We start from the raw sequence: 18,398 nt of genomic DNA on the forward strand, positions 1-18,398 counted from the left end.
ATAATTATCGCGTTACATTAAATAAAAGCTGACAAGTGTTTTCCAATGTCACTGTGTCTTTTTGGTCGTCCAAAGGACGATAGTCAGTAGAATTTTGATTGAGTTCGTTGAAACACACTTCTAATTTATACTTGATCTAAACATAGAAAGAAAAAAAACACAGCTGGTATATTGTACAGTTGAACGGAATGAGAGCTTTTCTATTTACACCGTAGGCCACAAAAAATTGGCAGATTTAAATACATTTTTTTGTCATGTGTGTATGATTTTTAAATCTGTCAAATCGTCACCGAGATAAAAATAGGCGATATTATTAGATAGTAGTTTAGCACTTACCAACGGTGTCATGGATGTCAAAAAACAACAAACGATAATGACCACGGCCATCGTTTGGGCTATCGACCGATCCTGGTTGATGGTCTGAGACGCCTTTTTAAGTAAATTCATCGTATCCTGGAAAACGTGTAAAAAAAAAAAAAAAATCGTTTGTCGTTAAACAACCGTAAGTGGACGATGGCTTGCGTGAGCCGTTGTCTCTCTAGTAGTACCATTTGAATTAAAAATATACATATAAGCCGCGCTATACACAAGACACGCTAGTACGTACCGCCAGCTTGTTGCGAAAAATCACACTGGCCGACAGGGCGATCACCGTCCATCCTAGCGCCAAGCATCCTATCAGCAAGTACGACCTGGAAACAGTAGACGTACCGGCTAATCTCAAATGCTAACCACAAGTGTCACAATGTTTATTACACGCTTGTAGCGGATTTTTGTGTACTCACAACGGCAGAATCGCGATGTGACCGACGGTAATAGCGGAATATATGCAAACGGTGCACGCCATGTACGAATAGAGCATTCTGTCGGGCTCTTTGCTGTACTGTTGGACACAAAAAAAATTAATACCGCGTCAAGTATACGTTTGGTACGTGATGGGAGGGGGCCGGGGGCCGGGGGGGGGGGTTCAGAATACGCTTACGATTTGCTCGATATTGGGATCTCGAAATTTCAACGTGACCGGATAACAGTACTGGGCTTTGAGACGGTCAATGCTTCTGGCGTCGATGGCACATAACAGGTATTCGTCCACTTCGCCATTGTGCACCTCTGGTTCTTCTTTACTAAACATCGTCACAATCGTCATAATATTAAAGTGGAAAATTAATATCTTTGAAAAAAAAAAAAATAATAATAATAATAACACATTTTCAGTTACGTTCAAATAAATCGAAAGAAATAGTATACAATAATAAAATATGTATATTTTTTTTTTTATGAACTATTTCTTTGATTGAAAATGTTCGAAGGAAAGAGCCATTCTCGTCCCCGTCTAGATGAGATTAAGGTATTAGGACTAAAAAAACCAAATTAACTCGACTACTATTACACTTTAAACGGTAAGGTGGATTTCACGAGACGGATGGATGTGATCTAAGTATTTTTCTCTGAGATATTTTTCTTTGAAACAAAGAAAATATAAAATCGTTTAGGTTTGTTAAAAGGTATAAAAGTATATATGAGGTTAAATATTTTATTTGATCTATAAACTTCACATAAATTAAAATTAAGTAAATATAGAATACACTCTTAATATTTACAAAGAAAATATAATAATTATTACTTATGCGACAAGATTGGCTTTTTTACACTAGCATAGATTATCCGGGCTAGTAGTTTTTTCTAAATTAAAAATTCAAAGATTACTTATAACAACTAGGGTTTATTTAAAATTATACAATCACTTACATTCATAAATTCAAATTATATTAAACTGAATAAACACTATTATGGTCGTGCAAAATTTAGATAAAATTAGAACACCTATCGTTTAAAGTTCCTCAGTATAAACTTAATAAATTCATAAGTAGGTATATTAAAGTAATTGCTTGTAGTCGTTTACCGTCGAGAAAATGCCGTTCTGTAGGTATTTGATAAAAGTTTTAGGTTTAATATGGATGAGGCAAGTTTTCAACGCAACATTTACATATTATATTGTACTAAATCGGATGTTTAAACATTGACAAAGATCGTGCCTAACAGCTAAATAGTTCATTAAACTTGATTACAAATTTCTATTAATTAATAAAACGTAACATCCTTTAACGTAACTTGCAAGTTGCAGGTAACGTTGATATACTTGTTGTACATTTATAACTAAGAATTATCAACGTTCACAGCCAATGGAAATGTATTTTTAAATCGGGAAATCATACTTAACTATTAAATAACTTATATTCGAATTGTATAATACCATGTAAACGTGGTGATGTGTCGTTGATTGTGACCCATAATTCTGAATTCTTTTGATATGTTACCGTTGTACGAAGGGCCAGGGCTCTGTTTTTTGTAATACTGCGACACCTAAAACAAAAAAATGTCAATACACTAATCAAGTTAAAACATTTCCTTTAATTAACTTAAAAGCGAGAACGCGATTACACGCTTCTTATTTATCCGTTAGTTTCGTTTAACTTTTGGCAGTTATGCCACGTATAAGCTCAAATAATAGGGATTATGTTTGTCGGAGCCAGCAAGCAAGCACTCGTGTGCTGTGTGTAAATCGTCCGCGGCGAAGCCCGCGAGTTTAAATAGAGCTTATGAATTATTAAAACATTATTACAATCGTATCTCGTATTTACATAAGTCGCATCCGGCGGCACGATCAGGTACGTCTCGATGTTGTGATCCTTAAGGAACGCGTTCCGCTCGCCGCCGTTGCCGGGTTCCACTTGGTACGCGTTGCCCAAGTACTTGAGCGTGTCCGAGGTGATGTGTATTCTCCTTTAAAAGTCAAAACCAACATTATGTCGCCGTTTTCCGGGTGCAGCGGTCGCATATTTTTTCGTCGATCGACTACAATATTAAACATTACCCAGGTATTCCGCCGCTTTCCATCTGGTTGGCCAGTGTCACGTCGTTGGACCACACGTCGAATTGCCACTTGCACAGTCCCAAAACTCCGCAGTGCACGCGACCCGAGTGTATTCCTACTCTCATGTTGACGTTAACGTCCATCACGTCCCTCACCAACCTGAGGCCCGACATTTAACACAATCCGATACAATGATAACAATAACAATTAAACACAATCTCGAAGATTGTGCCAACGTCGCCAACGGGGCACACTCACGTGATTGCGTCGATCATGTCAAGACCCATTTGCACGCAACAGTTGGCGTGGTCCGGTCTGGGTTCGGGCAGTCCGCTCACGCAGTAATAACAGTCTCCTAGAAGTTTGATGCGCAGGCAAGAGTTTTCCTGAGCCAGCCGGTCGAATCTGGAAATGCAAACGACCCGTGTGAAATATGCAAGTGTGCGTTGGTCGTCAATTAACTTTCGACAACCTCTTACCTGGCGAACAGTTCGTTCAGAAGTCTTACTAGTTCTTGAGCTGTACATTGGTCGGATAGGCTAGTGAATCCGCAGATGTCCGCAAACAGTATGCTAAAGCATAAAATATTTAAAACGATATTACTACGAAGAGGAAGAAGAAAAACAACGGCAATCTGTGTGGATAATTTTTTGTTTAATATCTGTACATAGAGCACGACAACGATAAATCTGAGATAATTAACCCTTCGTTAGTGTGTTGCCAGTTTTTCCCGTCCTTGGTGTGTTGTGGCTTAGTACAACATCCCATAAGTTAAACTAACAACATATCTTAAACAAACTTGAAAATAATGCTTAACATTCATACAACTTAATTTCATAATAGCTTGTAAGTATAGGATTAAGTTACTATTACGAAAAACAATTTAGTAAACGTTTTAATATAAAATATTATTTTTGGTATTTGAACTTATAAATTAGTTAATATAAAATTAAAAAAATAAAACCCTTTTCTTAAAACGTGTTGTTTTTCAAAATAAAATAATCACTTTTAGGTTTAACCATTCGTCAGTAGACAAATTAATTTTCAGTCATCTTCTTCACTTTTTAAGTCTTTGGTAACATACATATAAATTGGTACATGAATAATGTGTTGGGGTTTATCCGTTTATCGATATCACTCAGTTCAAAACACAATAACAGTAAAAAATGTGGTTTTTTATCAACCAAAACGGGTTTTAATCATAAAGTAACATAGAAAGAAGGATTTCATGGAAAAGAAAATTTGATCTAGTTTGATTACTATTAGTATCACACAAAATCTTATCACGTGAGGTTTAATAAACCCCAAAACACTAACGAAGGGTTAAAGAGAGACTAAAACATTTGGACTTAACATGCTGAACTTCGCCGCAAAGCTGAATAATTATTAGTATGAGCAAATCGTATTATGTTTGTCGCGAAAAAAAGGTGTCCCGAATGACGAATCATATTTTTAACGAATCGCTTCTGGCACTGACAGTATATGAGGAATAATAAACTACAAATGAGGATTTTTAGACCATTCATTTCAAAAAGCAAAGGATGAATAAAAGTGTTTATCATTATTGCATTTTTATTGTAAGCTTCTAATTAAATTAACATCGTGTTTACGTGGCCTACTTTTATAATGTAAGTTACGACGAACACGATATGATCATTAAAATAAAAAATAAACAATAGACGTAGAGCGGTTTTTTGTTCAAAAAATGCATACCTAACGTTCTCGTGTTTTTGTATATAAATTTTGTGGAACATGCTGTCGTGACGTTTACCAGCGATGTCGGCTTTCATTTCCATGGCGACATGTCTGGGCAAAACCGACAATAGCAGTCTTTCCTGAATCGCAAAAACAAAATGTATTTTAGCAAAACATACTTGTACATTAAAAGAAAACAAAAGTTTGTACCTGCTGCTGGTTAACCTTTTGCGTGGTCAGTCTTGCTTGAACACATTGTCTGGTCTCCAAGAACGCTTGTCTTTTGGCCACTTCGTTAGGGTAATGCATCATTACTCCAGTCACGTTTGTACACGCCACGAGCAACAAATTAATGAAACTCTGAAAGAATAACTGAGTTTTAGCAGGAAGGCGATGGTCATTTTTTTTCTGTGTCTGTAAATATTATAGTTAACTCGCATTCTAAATGTGAAACCGTACACGCCATTAGGGGACACTGTTATAATAAAAACCCTGAATTATTTTACATTCGAATTGCCCGCAGTGTGCTGTACTCGCGTTTAAAGAGAAGTGCCTTTTTACAAAATTGATATTACTATTTTTTTTTGCTCCTTGTCCGTTATATGTAATAAAATAAAATATAATATCAACCCAACGTTTGATTAGGTTTACAGTATTTTTTCATCGGGTAATAGTGAAAAAAACCATCTCGACCGTGTAAACAGTGTTTCAACCTCCTCCAACTGGTACCCACATAATTTTATCGTTGAAGTGTTGTGTATGTAATGTGGGTTTATGAATATTGTAGTAGAAGAGTATGTGTACATATTATATTCGGTAGTATGCGTAATATGTACTTGAAATCATACTAACTTATGTGAAAAGGATTCAGGCATTTCCATAGCACGTGTATATATACACACATGCGAACGGTAGTTGGCTAAAATGTAACAGTTGTAATCTTACACAGCGTGTACTGTGTAATACGAGTACCTGCGAGTTATTAACATAATTCCATGTTTTGGTTGAAATTAAGTCATGGGGGTGAACGAAGTTGTATGTGAAAAAAAAAAATAACTTCATCGTGTATATAGGTACTTATTATTATATGTACATACATGGCTGGATATGCCGGTTTCCGTTGATATGGTGAAAACCAACTGAGACATCATGAATATCGTGCCAGCAAAGATAGCGTACTGTAATTTGACTGGGAGCAGACTGTAAGATATGTAGACGAACACCAATGTAGGAACGGTGACGGCCTGAGATTTGGTGAGAACGCCGAATGACAGTTCTATCAACAAGAACGTGGCCAACACCACGTAGGACACGAAACTTAAGTACACCTCGTTCAATCCAGATCTCGACACGATGCCAATTATGACTGCAACAACCGGAGTAAACAAAATTACACGTTAAAACAAACGCCAAGACGGTCGACGATAGTTCTCGACGTGTGCTTACCTAGATAAATAACTATACAGCATAAAAGGAGTAAGGAACAATGAACCTGAGTCTCATAGTTAGATAGAAGCACGGCAAAAGCTATACACGTGAACAGCAAACACAGCAGCACCAGCAAATGGACCATGTGACTTTGATTGGTTCGCAGGAAATATCTTTGATAGAGCATTTCCACCTGCAAATCAACACATATTTGTTCTTAGAGGCACAGTTTATACTTATATACATTTGTATTTTAATAACTTTTTTTTAAAAATAAATCCATAACCCAAATTTAAAAGAGAACTAAAGATATGTAAATGATATAGAAAAAAAAAACAGTTTGCAAATTAAATATTGTCAAGCGGAAGAACTGTTTAGCGGTGTATAATTTTTTTTTGTACATAAAATATACCGAAAAGTTTGGTTTTAAGCTTTCGTCCGTTAATATAAATAAGCCGTGTTCAAAACGAAAGTCAAAAGAATAAGAGCGTATTTTATGCAAAATAGAATAAAAGTTTTTGCGAGTTATATTCATTTTATCGCATAACGGAATGATTAAATCCCCAATTAAATTACAAAAATAATTCTGACCTGTAAGTTTTTAAACTGATGTGATGAAGTCAGCAGCGTTGTGATTTTCTGACAGCAGTTGAGTTTGGAAAAGTCACGAAGAATATCTCCATTCTCATCTGACAGTCCAGGCACGAACTTGGAGTTCGGTGACAGTGAAACCCTTTCACATGCTTCTTGCTGTTGGTCGACTTCGGAATAATTAACTGTACCACTTGCACCGCGACTCTAATTAGTGTAATACAATTAATTGATTGTTACAAAGTTGTTAATTATCCTTTTTTTTCCCAGAAGAATTATGTACTTTTGGTATATATTATTGTATATTATTGTTTATCTAATTAATAATAAATACCTAATGAACAACACATATAAACCTATAGACTACGGTTATAGCTTATATTAAGTTAAAGTGGGGGGATAATTATTTACTCCTATGCAGTATCAAATTACAAAAATCACTTACTTATATTTATTTAAATTTTGCATTAAAGATGTAACATTTCAATTACGCCGTAACGTTATTTATATTATATTATTTTCTACCTTTTTAAATAATATACTTGAGATGTAATTTGAATATATTATTATAGTCCATGGTTTGTACGTACCAATTCTAAGAATCCTTGTTATCGTAAAGTCCGCAAAAAACTGTTTAAGTAAAAACTGTAATAAATTTCAATTCAAACCCATTTTTTTGAAAGAGTTTTGTTTTTTCACTATTAATATCTAGTTTTTTTTGCCAAGACTATAATTCAATTAAATAAAATAGCGTAATAAACGTTAAACCTGAAAAACTTGCATTACCTACTCAGTCAGTTAAGAGTATTTTTTTATATTATAACTAATAAGAATAATATATATTCTGCAAAAAAATGTTCTTAAAAATAATTTATTAAGATTTTTTTTTTTTTTTAATAAGTAATAATATTATACATACAAAACAACATGATATACTCGACAACTTTCATTTTTGGATAACATTCACTTATCTAAAGAAAATACAAAAACACTGTTCATTTTACGGCTATTTTCGTGAATGCACATAAATTATACTAGAATTAATTATTATAAAATATCAAAAGTTTAAGTATTTATACCAGTTAGAAAAAAATACTTTGAAGTTAATGAAAAATAATTGGGCTTGGAGTCTCGTATAATTTACAAGTATCAAGATTAGGTGCGATGGAATAGGATTCATTTTCAAGAAACACGTTTTAAACACAAAACTTTGAACATAATATATCAACGAGGTAGAATGTATAATGCAAGCTCTTATAGAAGCCGGATCGGTTTAGTTATATCAACATTCTCCATCAAAAGTGTGATTGAAACCAACAATCAATGTTTACTGCTCACAAGTAGATTATGAAGTACTTATCTATTGTGCAATACACAAATTAATCTAGGACAATATTACCAACTCAAAACTGCTATTAAAATATGAATAAATAATATTTTTACCTAACAGTCAAATAAAATAATAACCTGGAAACTACCTATAATTTTAAATAATCCACAACAAGATACAATATTATTAATATGGCTGTATAACATACTATTTTACTTTGATAGCAAGTATATTTATTTTCACTTTTATCATGCGTAATTATTGTGCTAATGATGGTTAAACAAATTATTTGGGATAATATTTTCTTATATCTATTACTCGTATTGTTAAACTGTTAAAATTATAAAATCTGTTTTGTTTTAACGTAATAATATTATTGAATAGTTAGTAGTGTATAATATATAGAAAAATAATATTACCTTTTAAGTATCATGAGGCTATCACCAAAAAAAAGAAATTCCAACGTGTACTGCACCGGCAACGAAACAAAACTAACAACAAAGCACACGTTCGCCGTATGATATATGGGATCACTACTTTTTCAGGCTGTCAAACGCATAACATAAAAATTACCTCCTACCGCACTATAATCAACAACATGGCTTGATCGTCAGACTTAGTATAGCTCAATCTATCGTCATTCAAAATAATTAAAGAGTATGACTTGATAACGTGTAATTAGAAAAACATTTTTTTTTTTAAATTTTAAAACGTTTTCAACATGCTGAATAATTTTAAAATGCTAAACAAAGTTGTTCATGACTTTTAAGTGTTTTTTCAGTTAAGTAGATGGCTGAGTGTCTTTTAAAGTAAAATATCTTCTTTCTCTCTCTCTCTCTCTCTCTCCGCCGCACGTTATATAATAAATACAAAAAAAACTATCCTAAAAAGAGTTTTCGCTAAGCATTTGCATAAGAGAAAAAGAATATTAAGCTGCATAGCGGTTGCTTAATGTTAACCGTTCAATTGTATGTAACTACATTTAATACAGTCGTTAGCAAGTTCTACACGCAATTAAAACTTAGACATATTTGTTTTAATGAATCCTCCTGGCAGTTACCAGCCCCTTAAAATAAAATTTATTCAAAATCCTTCCTTATTGCACGCCTAGACTATAATACAAACATACCCTGAAAATGTCAAGTCGCTAGCTATAGTTTAGGCTGTGCGTTGATTATGAACCAGTCAGTACTTCTTCTTTTACAATGCGTTTAATTATAACTGCACAATATCTACACTGGACTATCGAATTTTAAGGTCAGCGCTGGCTAAATAATAATAAATAAAGAATACAGTATACACCACTCGAACCGTGTACGCGTACGTTTAATGTGTATGTATTAATTTGCTTAACTAAATTCGATTTAAAAGTAACAGCCTACTAAAAAATTGGCCTACATACACAATTGCCCTACTTAAGCTATTCTTTATTTCATAAACCCCTATTGTATAACGATTTTACACGTTAAACTATTTTGAGTTACTGCGGTTTTGAATTTAATATATGCGTCATTTTATGTGCACAGAAAAAATATATATATATATATATATATAAATAAAAATACCAGCAAGGGCGTGGGTGAATCGGATGCCGTCGAAAAATGCTGGTAAACTGCCCAATTGGTACGCCTTTGGGTCTGCGGCGACGATTCCATTTCAGTGCCCGACTCTTCTGTTGGCTTTCGGTGCTGGCGAAGACTTGTCCATTTTTTTGGTGTTTTCTGTGTAAAAAATAAAATATGGGCTGTTGAAATAATTATAAGCCTCGTGTCTCGATTGAAAATTAAATTTACATATAGGGTGTACCGGTTTAGAATCATAATAATATATGATTGGAAATTAGAGGCATAGTAAAAATACCTAGTTATCTGATTTTCAATACCGAAAAATTTTACTTCGTACAACAAAAACAATAACTTAAAAAAATAACATTTAGTTAAAATGTACTTAAGCGTCTACTTAAGCGTCGTGGCAAAATTCTACCCATAAAATTAGGGTCATATTATTTTTAGTATTTTTTTTTCTTCCTAAACTAAAGCAGTTGTGTAAGACATCGAACAAGCTCTGCTTATTTGGGAGAAGTGAGGATTTTAAGATTAAAATAAGTAAAAAAATGTATACACCAAATGTATCCATGAGTATAGATGCACTTAAGTGTGTTTATACAAAAGGAAAATATAGGAAACTTGGTTGTGCGTTTAGAAGTTTAGTAGTAATGAAATTATGCTTACAACAAAAAACGGTGTTCAGTATACTCATTACTCTGAATTTATTACTAGTAAACATTATAAAAATATGAAATAGATAAATTTTTCTATGTGAAACATTAAACAATTAAGTAGGTGTACAGTATGATTATTATAAAAAATAAAAAATTGAACACTTTTTAAAAAAAAATTTTAATCGTCCACTTTCTTCAAAGGTCAAAATCCGAAAATTTTCGTTACAGAATCATTTTATTTTTAATTCTCCCAATAAACCCATTAGCTCAATTCCAGAAAATTGGAGTGAGAAACTAGAGATGTGAGAAATTACACGGGAAATGTGATAATCCTGAATGTTAGTTAGGAATTGAAAAATTGAATTTTAATTAAAACGAATCTTAACGAAGATAACGCCTTAATAACAAAGGTAAAACATCAATTTATAGTAATTTCCTCAAATCCCCGGATTGTCCTAAGATCTATAGCTGGTCCAATTAAAGCCGCTCCTGACATAATGATAGCCGGGGCGAGGAAATAGCTGTAAATGTATTATTGAAGTATACATATAATTCATTCTGATTGACACATTTTGTCGACCTAAATACACAAATGTTGAGACTTGTAACACTTTTGGTAAAATGGCCCATGTATGGTGCAATGTATCATTGATATTTGATACATACAAACGGGGTTATCAGTCTCCAAGTTTGCATTAATCATTCTCTAGATAGTTTAATACGATTATGATAAACTTATTCGGCTTTGTTGGTTCGGACAAACAATATTATTATATAATTTTCATTACTTTATAATCTAGGTGGGATTAGAGACAAAACAATCCGTTCAATAATGACCCGGGCCTTTCATTTAATTAAATATAAAATTGCGCATGACAGAATTGTGGTGCACGCAAATATTATTATAGCACGGTTTTATGCGATATTGTTTAATTGAGTTATTAAACAATATCATACAATAGTTTTTGACCATATTCGATTAAACATTTACTACCTATTTACCTACTATTTACTACCCATCGTGGTCGTGATCTATTTTTTTTTAACGGTAATAAACATAATTAAGGAAACGGTTATACGATTGCTGTTGAGATCCTCTTAATATAATTAGTCTGGACATTTTAAATGTTACATACAAGTAATAGAAAACGGATTTACAATATTCTACAATTTGATACTTTTTTCAATTATATATAATATACCTATATTATAATATCTTGTGTTGATCGGGCTTACGACGTAAGTACAGTTGAATAAGATGAAAAAACGTAACTCTCGACTTAAGGTTTCTAAATCCTAGCTCAATTTTGCGTACCTAAAGCATTAGTGTTCTTCATATTAAATTATGTTGCCACAAGACCAATGTTTATTAAGTATACTGTAAAATAGACAGGTATTCGTGTACTATGCACGCGTGTACTTGTTTTGCATACACTTTACGCCTTGAAGCAAAACAGCTATTCATTAAAAATTTAATAGACTTTGTATTCGGTTAAACCCTATCTGAAAGGGCTCAAGAGTTTAATGTATTTATTTCTTAGGCTAAACTTTTGAAATATGAAAATGTAAATAAATTAACGTGTTTTAACATTTCATGCATTAATAGTAGTTTTTAAAACTAGCCTTAGAAGTTTTATTTTCAGTGAGCAGTCATTGATCGATGCCTGTGAACTAAAATATAGTTTTAGCATTAAGTATTTCAGAAATGACGATAGTAATATATTGTACATATCACTTTATTTTGAAAAGACTTTCCTCTATAAGAGGAAATAATATCACAATTTTTTATTTCACAGTTTAAAACACGCGCTACCGTGCTTAAAATTTTTTGAAACATTTTCATTTGTTGTTTTTGGTACTCCAGAAATTTCAAAATTTTTTACTAAAGAAGCTTGCTCAGCATTATTTATAGCGGCTTTGAGAAAGGTGTTAACAATTTTCTCTTGAGACATATTTTCCCCCAAAATTGTCCTTATTATAAATTCATAAAAATAATATTTTTAAGCAGTTGTCATATTTTCACATCACCGCGTCGTGTTATACAATAAAGCAAAACAACTTATTTTTGGATTCGTTGTACATTTAGAAGCGACACAAAGCTTTTTTTGTAAAGTGTATACATATCGTGTACAAAAGTGTTTCTTCTTATCATTGTCATGCCGACGCTTTAAGTCTTATAAAAAAATACATTCAATCGCTTTATTGAATATGTATCTTTAAAAATTTCAATAAATGCGTCGCTATGTTGTAAGAAGTAAACATTGGATTTTAATTCGATAAAAAAAATTGAGTTATTTAATTCTACTTTATATTACCACACCGTCATAATTTAATTTTAACAACTTAAAATAATAATTTCAATACGCTTAGTATTTAAAAATACACATTGTCAATTCAAGGCGGCCGGTATTGATTTCTTGATGAGCTCCATCCGTGGAAATAAGATCCCACTCTTAAAATAGTCTGACTATTTTGTTTACATTTTTTTTTAGAATTGTTATATTTTACAGTGTGTTACTATTGTCTATTTTTAAAAGAACAGCTTTCCACAATATTATATTTTAAAATACCTGTAATGAATATTACCTATAAATGTAATGATTTTTAATTTAGAATTAGTTTACGTTAAAGTTATTCTACGTGTAAAATAAACAATATACTACCAAACGAACAACTTCAATCAATTTACAAATAAAGACTTAAAATAATTAGTTCTAAGATTGTGTACAATTTAAAGTTTTATAATATTATTATTGCCTTTCAACATATTCGCAAAAATTGCATTTCTTATATGTTAAATTCGTGTTTTTTAATACCATTTGATTAGGTTGTTTTACAATTGTATTAAAAATAGTAATACGGACATTATAATTCAAATAAACATCTAAATTTATGTTGTATTCGTTTGTTTCAATGGTACAATGCAATATATTCCAACCGTTGAATCCTACAAATCTAATTTTTATACACTTACTTTGGCTACAAAATACCCTTCAGATCACAGGGATAAAAATCAAATTATTTTACTCCTTTTAGGACATTTTGCTTGTACTTTAAAGATTAACGAATGGCAAAATTTAATTGTTTCATTATTGATCATTATCCATTTATAGGAACAGAATAATAATAATGAATATTGTATTTTAAAACTTGATACAGCAAAAACTAAAACAGCTATGTTGAGAATTTTACTTAATTTTTTATATTTTATATTAAGCCTGACTCTTATCTTGGTAAATATATTTATAATAAATTCAGTGAAAATAGTAAATGTAATTTATTTTAGCACAATCAAATTATAATCTTCGAATTCGCTATTATAATTTTCTTTAGTGCCAACAAATACTTATTTTGAAATATTGAACGCAGTCATAAACATACATACGAAGGACGTGTTCGCCTAAGGCTTTAGTAATTGTACTTATTTTATACAATTGCGTTGAAAGTTATTAATTTTGATACGATTCCAGAGAGGGTGTTTTTTACTTAAAACTACAATTCAGATTAACGTTGCCAAATACATTTTTTTATGTAGTCGTTTTGGCTTCGAAAATTGTTGTAGAGAGAAGTTTGTAAAAATAATTGGAAACAATGTAATCGTGTTATTATTTATATTGTTTTATGAAAAAAAAACAATTGAAACTATAGGAAACCTTTAAAACATATTTTTTTAATGTAAATATATTTTATTATTTTTCTGATTGTATTTACCATAAACAATAAAAAAAAATCATATTTATAAAAATTCTACTGAAGATGTTAGCAAATAATAGTATTTTATGTTTAAAAAATAGAAAATTGTTTGGGCATGTATTTATAAGATATTATGAATATCATTTCGTGGGAAAAAAGGCTAAGTCAACATTTTGTGCAAAATTATATACACTGAAAAATTCAGAAAAAAACACTGCATCATTTGGGCTTTATAGTTCAAGTCAAAGTGTATTCATTGAATAATATAGAAATGTTTATTGAGTTTAGTCACTATTTTTCTCATTTTAGTGTATTTTGTGATACGTTGACTTAAATCTTTTTGAATATACAATTTAATAGTCTGACAAGAGTTTTGCCATTTGTATACTGCTTTAAATCGTTTTGAACCATTATTTTAGTGATAAAATGTCTATTAAATACGTTTTTATTTTGATAAATTTCCCAATTTTCTATAATATTTTTATTAATGTTTAAAAATATTTAAAAATATTAAATTTAATAAAATATTATTATTATTAAAATTACAACCTTTTTATTTAAAAACAAAAAGATTAAATTCAACTCAATAAGATTTAAATCGTTTTTTATTAACTTATAAGAGCTATTTTGTTATTTATTTTTGTGAGTTGAAATTTATACAGGAAATTATAAAATAAGTTTATTACCCTCTATTCAAAAAAATAACTATCCTATCCAAATGCACAATCTAACATGTTCTTCTAAAACTTAACCCCCTTGTTCACGCGCCCCCACGATTTACTGATAACATAATATATATGTATTATGTTTTATTTATTCAAGTAAGGTGGTTTGCGTTGTTTTAACAGATCTACAAGGAAATTGTGGTGATATGTTTGATAGATCAGCAAAACATTTCATATAAAACTATTAAAGATTTTTTTTAAATTATGGTTTATCCAATACACGCAAATAATTTTATAATGTATTTGTATTTATACTTCCAACGAAAAGACGGTACTTCGTATCACCGTTATATAAGCCACGTATACAGTGATTCGATCGGCTTAATTTCAGTTTGGACCCACTGACCCTAATCCTCTATACATATACCTGATGTATAGGCTGCTTAAATTAAAATAAATCGGTTCTGAGAATTAACGTTGAAAGGACGGATGAGAGTTTCTTCTATCCTTTTAACGGTGGTTTATAGCCCATCAAAGTTAAGGGTAAATTTTAAAACGTGACTCGGTAATAATAAGCTGATAATAACTAATGAGAAGAGGTACCTACCTCTTCCTTACTACCTAAGAGGTATGATATTATATTGACTCGCTGCGCCTGTATTCGGTACGGCCTAACAGGATTTCATATTTTTCCGCCCAATACTACTACGCCGAGTCTGGCGTCTGTACAACGTGGCGATGCACACGAATACTAAGTAAAAATTAATTAATATTGAACATTTTCATTGTAAATAGGGATTGTTATCGTTCCGGAGGAGACCGGAGTTTTGCCGGTTTGCCCCGTGTGTTTTAATAATAATATTAGATTAGACACCCAGAGCATACATCCCGGTACTCGAGCGTATCCCCGGGGTCGATGATGATGAGTCGCCGCTGTCTGTACGCCGGCAATGTTTGCGTTCCGAAAAAAAACAGCAAACGGCACTGACAAAATAATTACCGTGCAACAAACACCAGAATTGAAATTAAATTTCCGTTCACCCAGCTGCGCTTTTTCACCAACTTTCCAAACGATAAATTCGGTCGCGGTGTAATAATAATAATAATAAAGACGATTCGTATAAGTGGCCTACGCGCAGATTCCACAGCACTACATTACATAGGTACATTATATATATATATATATATATATATATCTGGTATTATAATAAAACAGATTATTTGTACATTTTAGGGACGCCCCCGCGCATTGTTGCTGTATTCTAAAAAGCATAATATTATGTTACACCGCTACAATATCTCGGTACAGCCCAAACGGCTCCTCCTGTAATCGACAACACAAATTCCGCAGTGGTTATATTGTTACGTGAAAAACTCTACGAGTCGCTGTAAGCCCCGTATAAGCGAATTTTCAAAGAAAATTTTCATTATTATATGTGAAACACTGTAGTGTAGGAAACCCTCCGTACACCGTCATAAAACCGATGGGGTGTGTGTATAAAAACAACGCCCTAACCCTAAGTGCAAAGAGTTAAATTTTACAGATAAGTCAACTGAAAAATGTACTCTTTTTAACATTTTTTGTATTCATAAAAAGCGGATAATCAACAAACGTAAAAATGCTTGCGATAACATACGAGTATTTTATTGGCTTTGTAAATTATTTGTTTCTGTCGCTAAATCTTTCAGTGTGATAATCAATACGACAAAAAAAAAAACAATGTACAATAACGCCTAAAACTGTAAACATAAACGATTATTGATGCTATCAAGAATTCTATGACTTCAAAAAAAATTGAAAAATCAGTTTAACGAAAGTAAGTTACCCCTATTTTTAAAAGGGATGTTATTTAAATTTATATGATTTCTAATGTACTCGTAGTAAACAGTAAACACATATAATGATCAATATGGCATCTGACTACATTACGTTTTTTTGTTGGTAGTACAATTCGAATAAAATTTACTCAACAATAATAAACTTAACATGCCGTGTTGTCTACTGTTACTGTTGGACCAAAAAAAGAAGCGTCAAGTTTGAAATCACTAAGGATTTTTGTGCCCATGTATAAAATATATTTTGAATAATTCAGTGTAGGTATAAGGATTGCATTAATAAATAAACTGTAAGTGCACAAATATATGAATAGAATTTTGAGACAAATATAGCTGAAGCTTAAGTTTTGTAAATAAAATATACTTTCAAGCACACAAAACTCCTGGAAAGTACGATTAAGTATGTGTTAGTAGTTTGAATTTCATCGTATTTTCTCCAAAAGTAATTTTGTAATTTTTTCATAATAAATTAAAAAATTGTACACTTTGGCTTATGACCAAAGCTGATATTTAATTTTCTAAAATTAAAAATGTAACAAAAAATTTACTATAAAAATAATTATCATGATAATTAAAACTATAAAGAAAATCAGTAGTGGAAAAAAAACCCTTAACAATTTGGAAACTTGAATATAGACTTTATATCTACTTGGATCTCGGGTTATCGAAATTCTAATGAATTAATTAAATTGTATTTTCAGTTGTTAATCCGTTAAGATTTAAGCAAATCAGAACCCAATTATTAATGTTGTTTGGAGTATAAACAACAAGTTAACGGAAAATAGGATTAAGTGTTAACTAATTTATCAGTTTTAAACAATTCTGACCAGTGTGTCAAAATAATATTAATATATTTAAGTATAAGAAAGTTTTAACTTTGTTGTTGTCGTTTTATATCTTCGTCAGCCCAACACAGTGAGGTCGGAGTCTAACGCTAGCTATAGTGCATATATATTATTTATACCTCTATATTGTCATTTCGGGATGGTTCTATACTGTCGGCATCCGATTCGCATGAAGGCGTTCGTCAAGTTTCACACACACCATAGGTACTTATAAAAAGTAATATTATAAAACTTGGAAAGTCAACATCATGTAAACATTTGAAGAAAGTAACTGACGGTCTTTAGATATAATATTTACTAGACAGTAGACTAATAGCAGTAGGAGGTACCATAGTTTCCTATCGAAATCGTTTTTTAATTTTTGCAAAATTTAGGGATTGATAATAAATGGTATTTTTTAAGTGACTATCATCGTTTTGATACATAGTTTCCAGGGATTGCCTTGTTCGTGAAACGAAAACTCTTCGGATATACACTGACCTATATTGTAAATGATAGAAATAAAAAATGTGATATGCAATATCTAATGGAGATCTCTAAAAGCATACAATTGTATGAATAACATAGAATTCATCTATTGGAGTCTACGCAATTTGAATTCGTAATGTAAATTTTACAAAATTATGTTTCCAAGTACAGGTAAAATTAAAAAAGGTTAAACATTGTTAAAATAAATATTACTTATATTTTCTTATTGATTTATTTCTTAGTTGTCGAAATACGTATTTGCTCCAAGTAAATCATTTTTGTAGATTGGGTTTTTAATAATAATAAATTGTAATAATTTCACAAAGTCACTCTAGTTTTTAATTATTGTGCAATTGTTTATACTACATATTTTTAAATAAATAAAATTTAATTAAGGCTGGTTATTTTCATATATTTTCAGGGAAAATAATAAAACCACTGTACAAAACTGTCAACATTTTCAACATTGTTTATGTTAGCATTTTTATTTATTTTATGCAAAATAATTCGAGGAATTCAATTATAAAGCCATTACCCGCTCAGTTAATCTCATTTCTATTTTAAATTGTAAGTATTTCAAGTTTCTTTGATTTGCTCTTTAGCATAATAGTAATGTAATTTTTATAATATTCCTTATAGGTTTACGCGTATCTAGAGTTCAAATTAAGTTATTTGGCTACTAAATGAGATATTAACTAACTGATTAATCTAGTAATAAACTACCTATACTAATTTATGCATACTGCATAGG

The 18,398-nt window shown here is 31.2% G+C and overlaps 1 protein-coding gene across 11 annotated transcripts in view; it reads right to left on the bottom strand.

Moving 5' to 3' along the window:
• The window catches only part of LOC126846110 (adenylate cyclase type 5), a 91,603-nt gene that overhangs the window by 5,479 nt on the left and 67,726 nt on the right, over positions 1–18,398 (bottom strand). For 10 of the 11 annotated variants that reach the window (XM_050585262.1, XM_050585255.1, XM_050585261.1 and 7 more), the window contains 16 exons: positions 9,485–9,640; positions 6,590–6,796; positions 6,017–6,191; positions 5,668–5,936; positions 4,781–4,930; positions 4,589–4,710; positions 3,355–3,447; positions 3,134–3,280; positions 2,876–3,034; positions 2,643–2,784; positions 2,255–2,364; positions 983–1,124; positions 786–883; positions 608–692; positions 337–453; positions 17–136 (listed from right to left, as the gene is read on the bottom strand). In XM_050585262.1, the coding sequence (XP_050441219.1) occupies positions 17–136; positions 337–453; positions 608–692; positions 786–883; positions 983–1,124; positions 2,255–2,364; positions 2,643–2,784; positions 2,876–3,034; positions 3,134–3,280; positions 3,355–3,447; positions 4,589–4,710; positions 4,781–4,930; positions 5,668–5,936; positions 6,017–6,191; positions 6,590–6,796; positions 9,485–9,574 (2,226 nt within the window). In that variant the 5' untranslated portion in view covers positions 9,575–9,640. Of the gene's footprint in view, positions 1–16; positions 137–336; positions 454–607; positions 693–785; positions 884–982; positions 1,125–2,254; positions 2,365–2,642; positions 2,785–2,875; positions 3,035–3,133; positions 3,281–3,354; positions 3,448–4,588; positions 4,711–4,780; positions 4,931–5,667; positions 5,937–6,016; positions 6,192–6,589; positions 6,797–8,338; positions 9,410–9,484; positions 9,641–18,398 lie in introns of those variants that run through there. The other variant, XM_050585265.1, reaches the window with a different exon arrangement.

Source organism: Adelges cooleyi, unplaced genomic scaffold, assembly GCF_023614345.1.
Source record: "Adelges cooleyi isolate 19-005CV unplaced genomic scaffold, UGA_ACOO_1.1 ACOO_flye_CR_arks_rails_tigmint_CR_PRNA_9, whole genome shotgun sequence".
In the NCBI taxonomy this organism is placed as follows: Eukaryota; Metazoa; Arthropoda; class Insecta; order Hemiptera; family Adelgidae; genus Adelges; species Adelges cooleyi.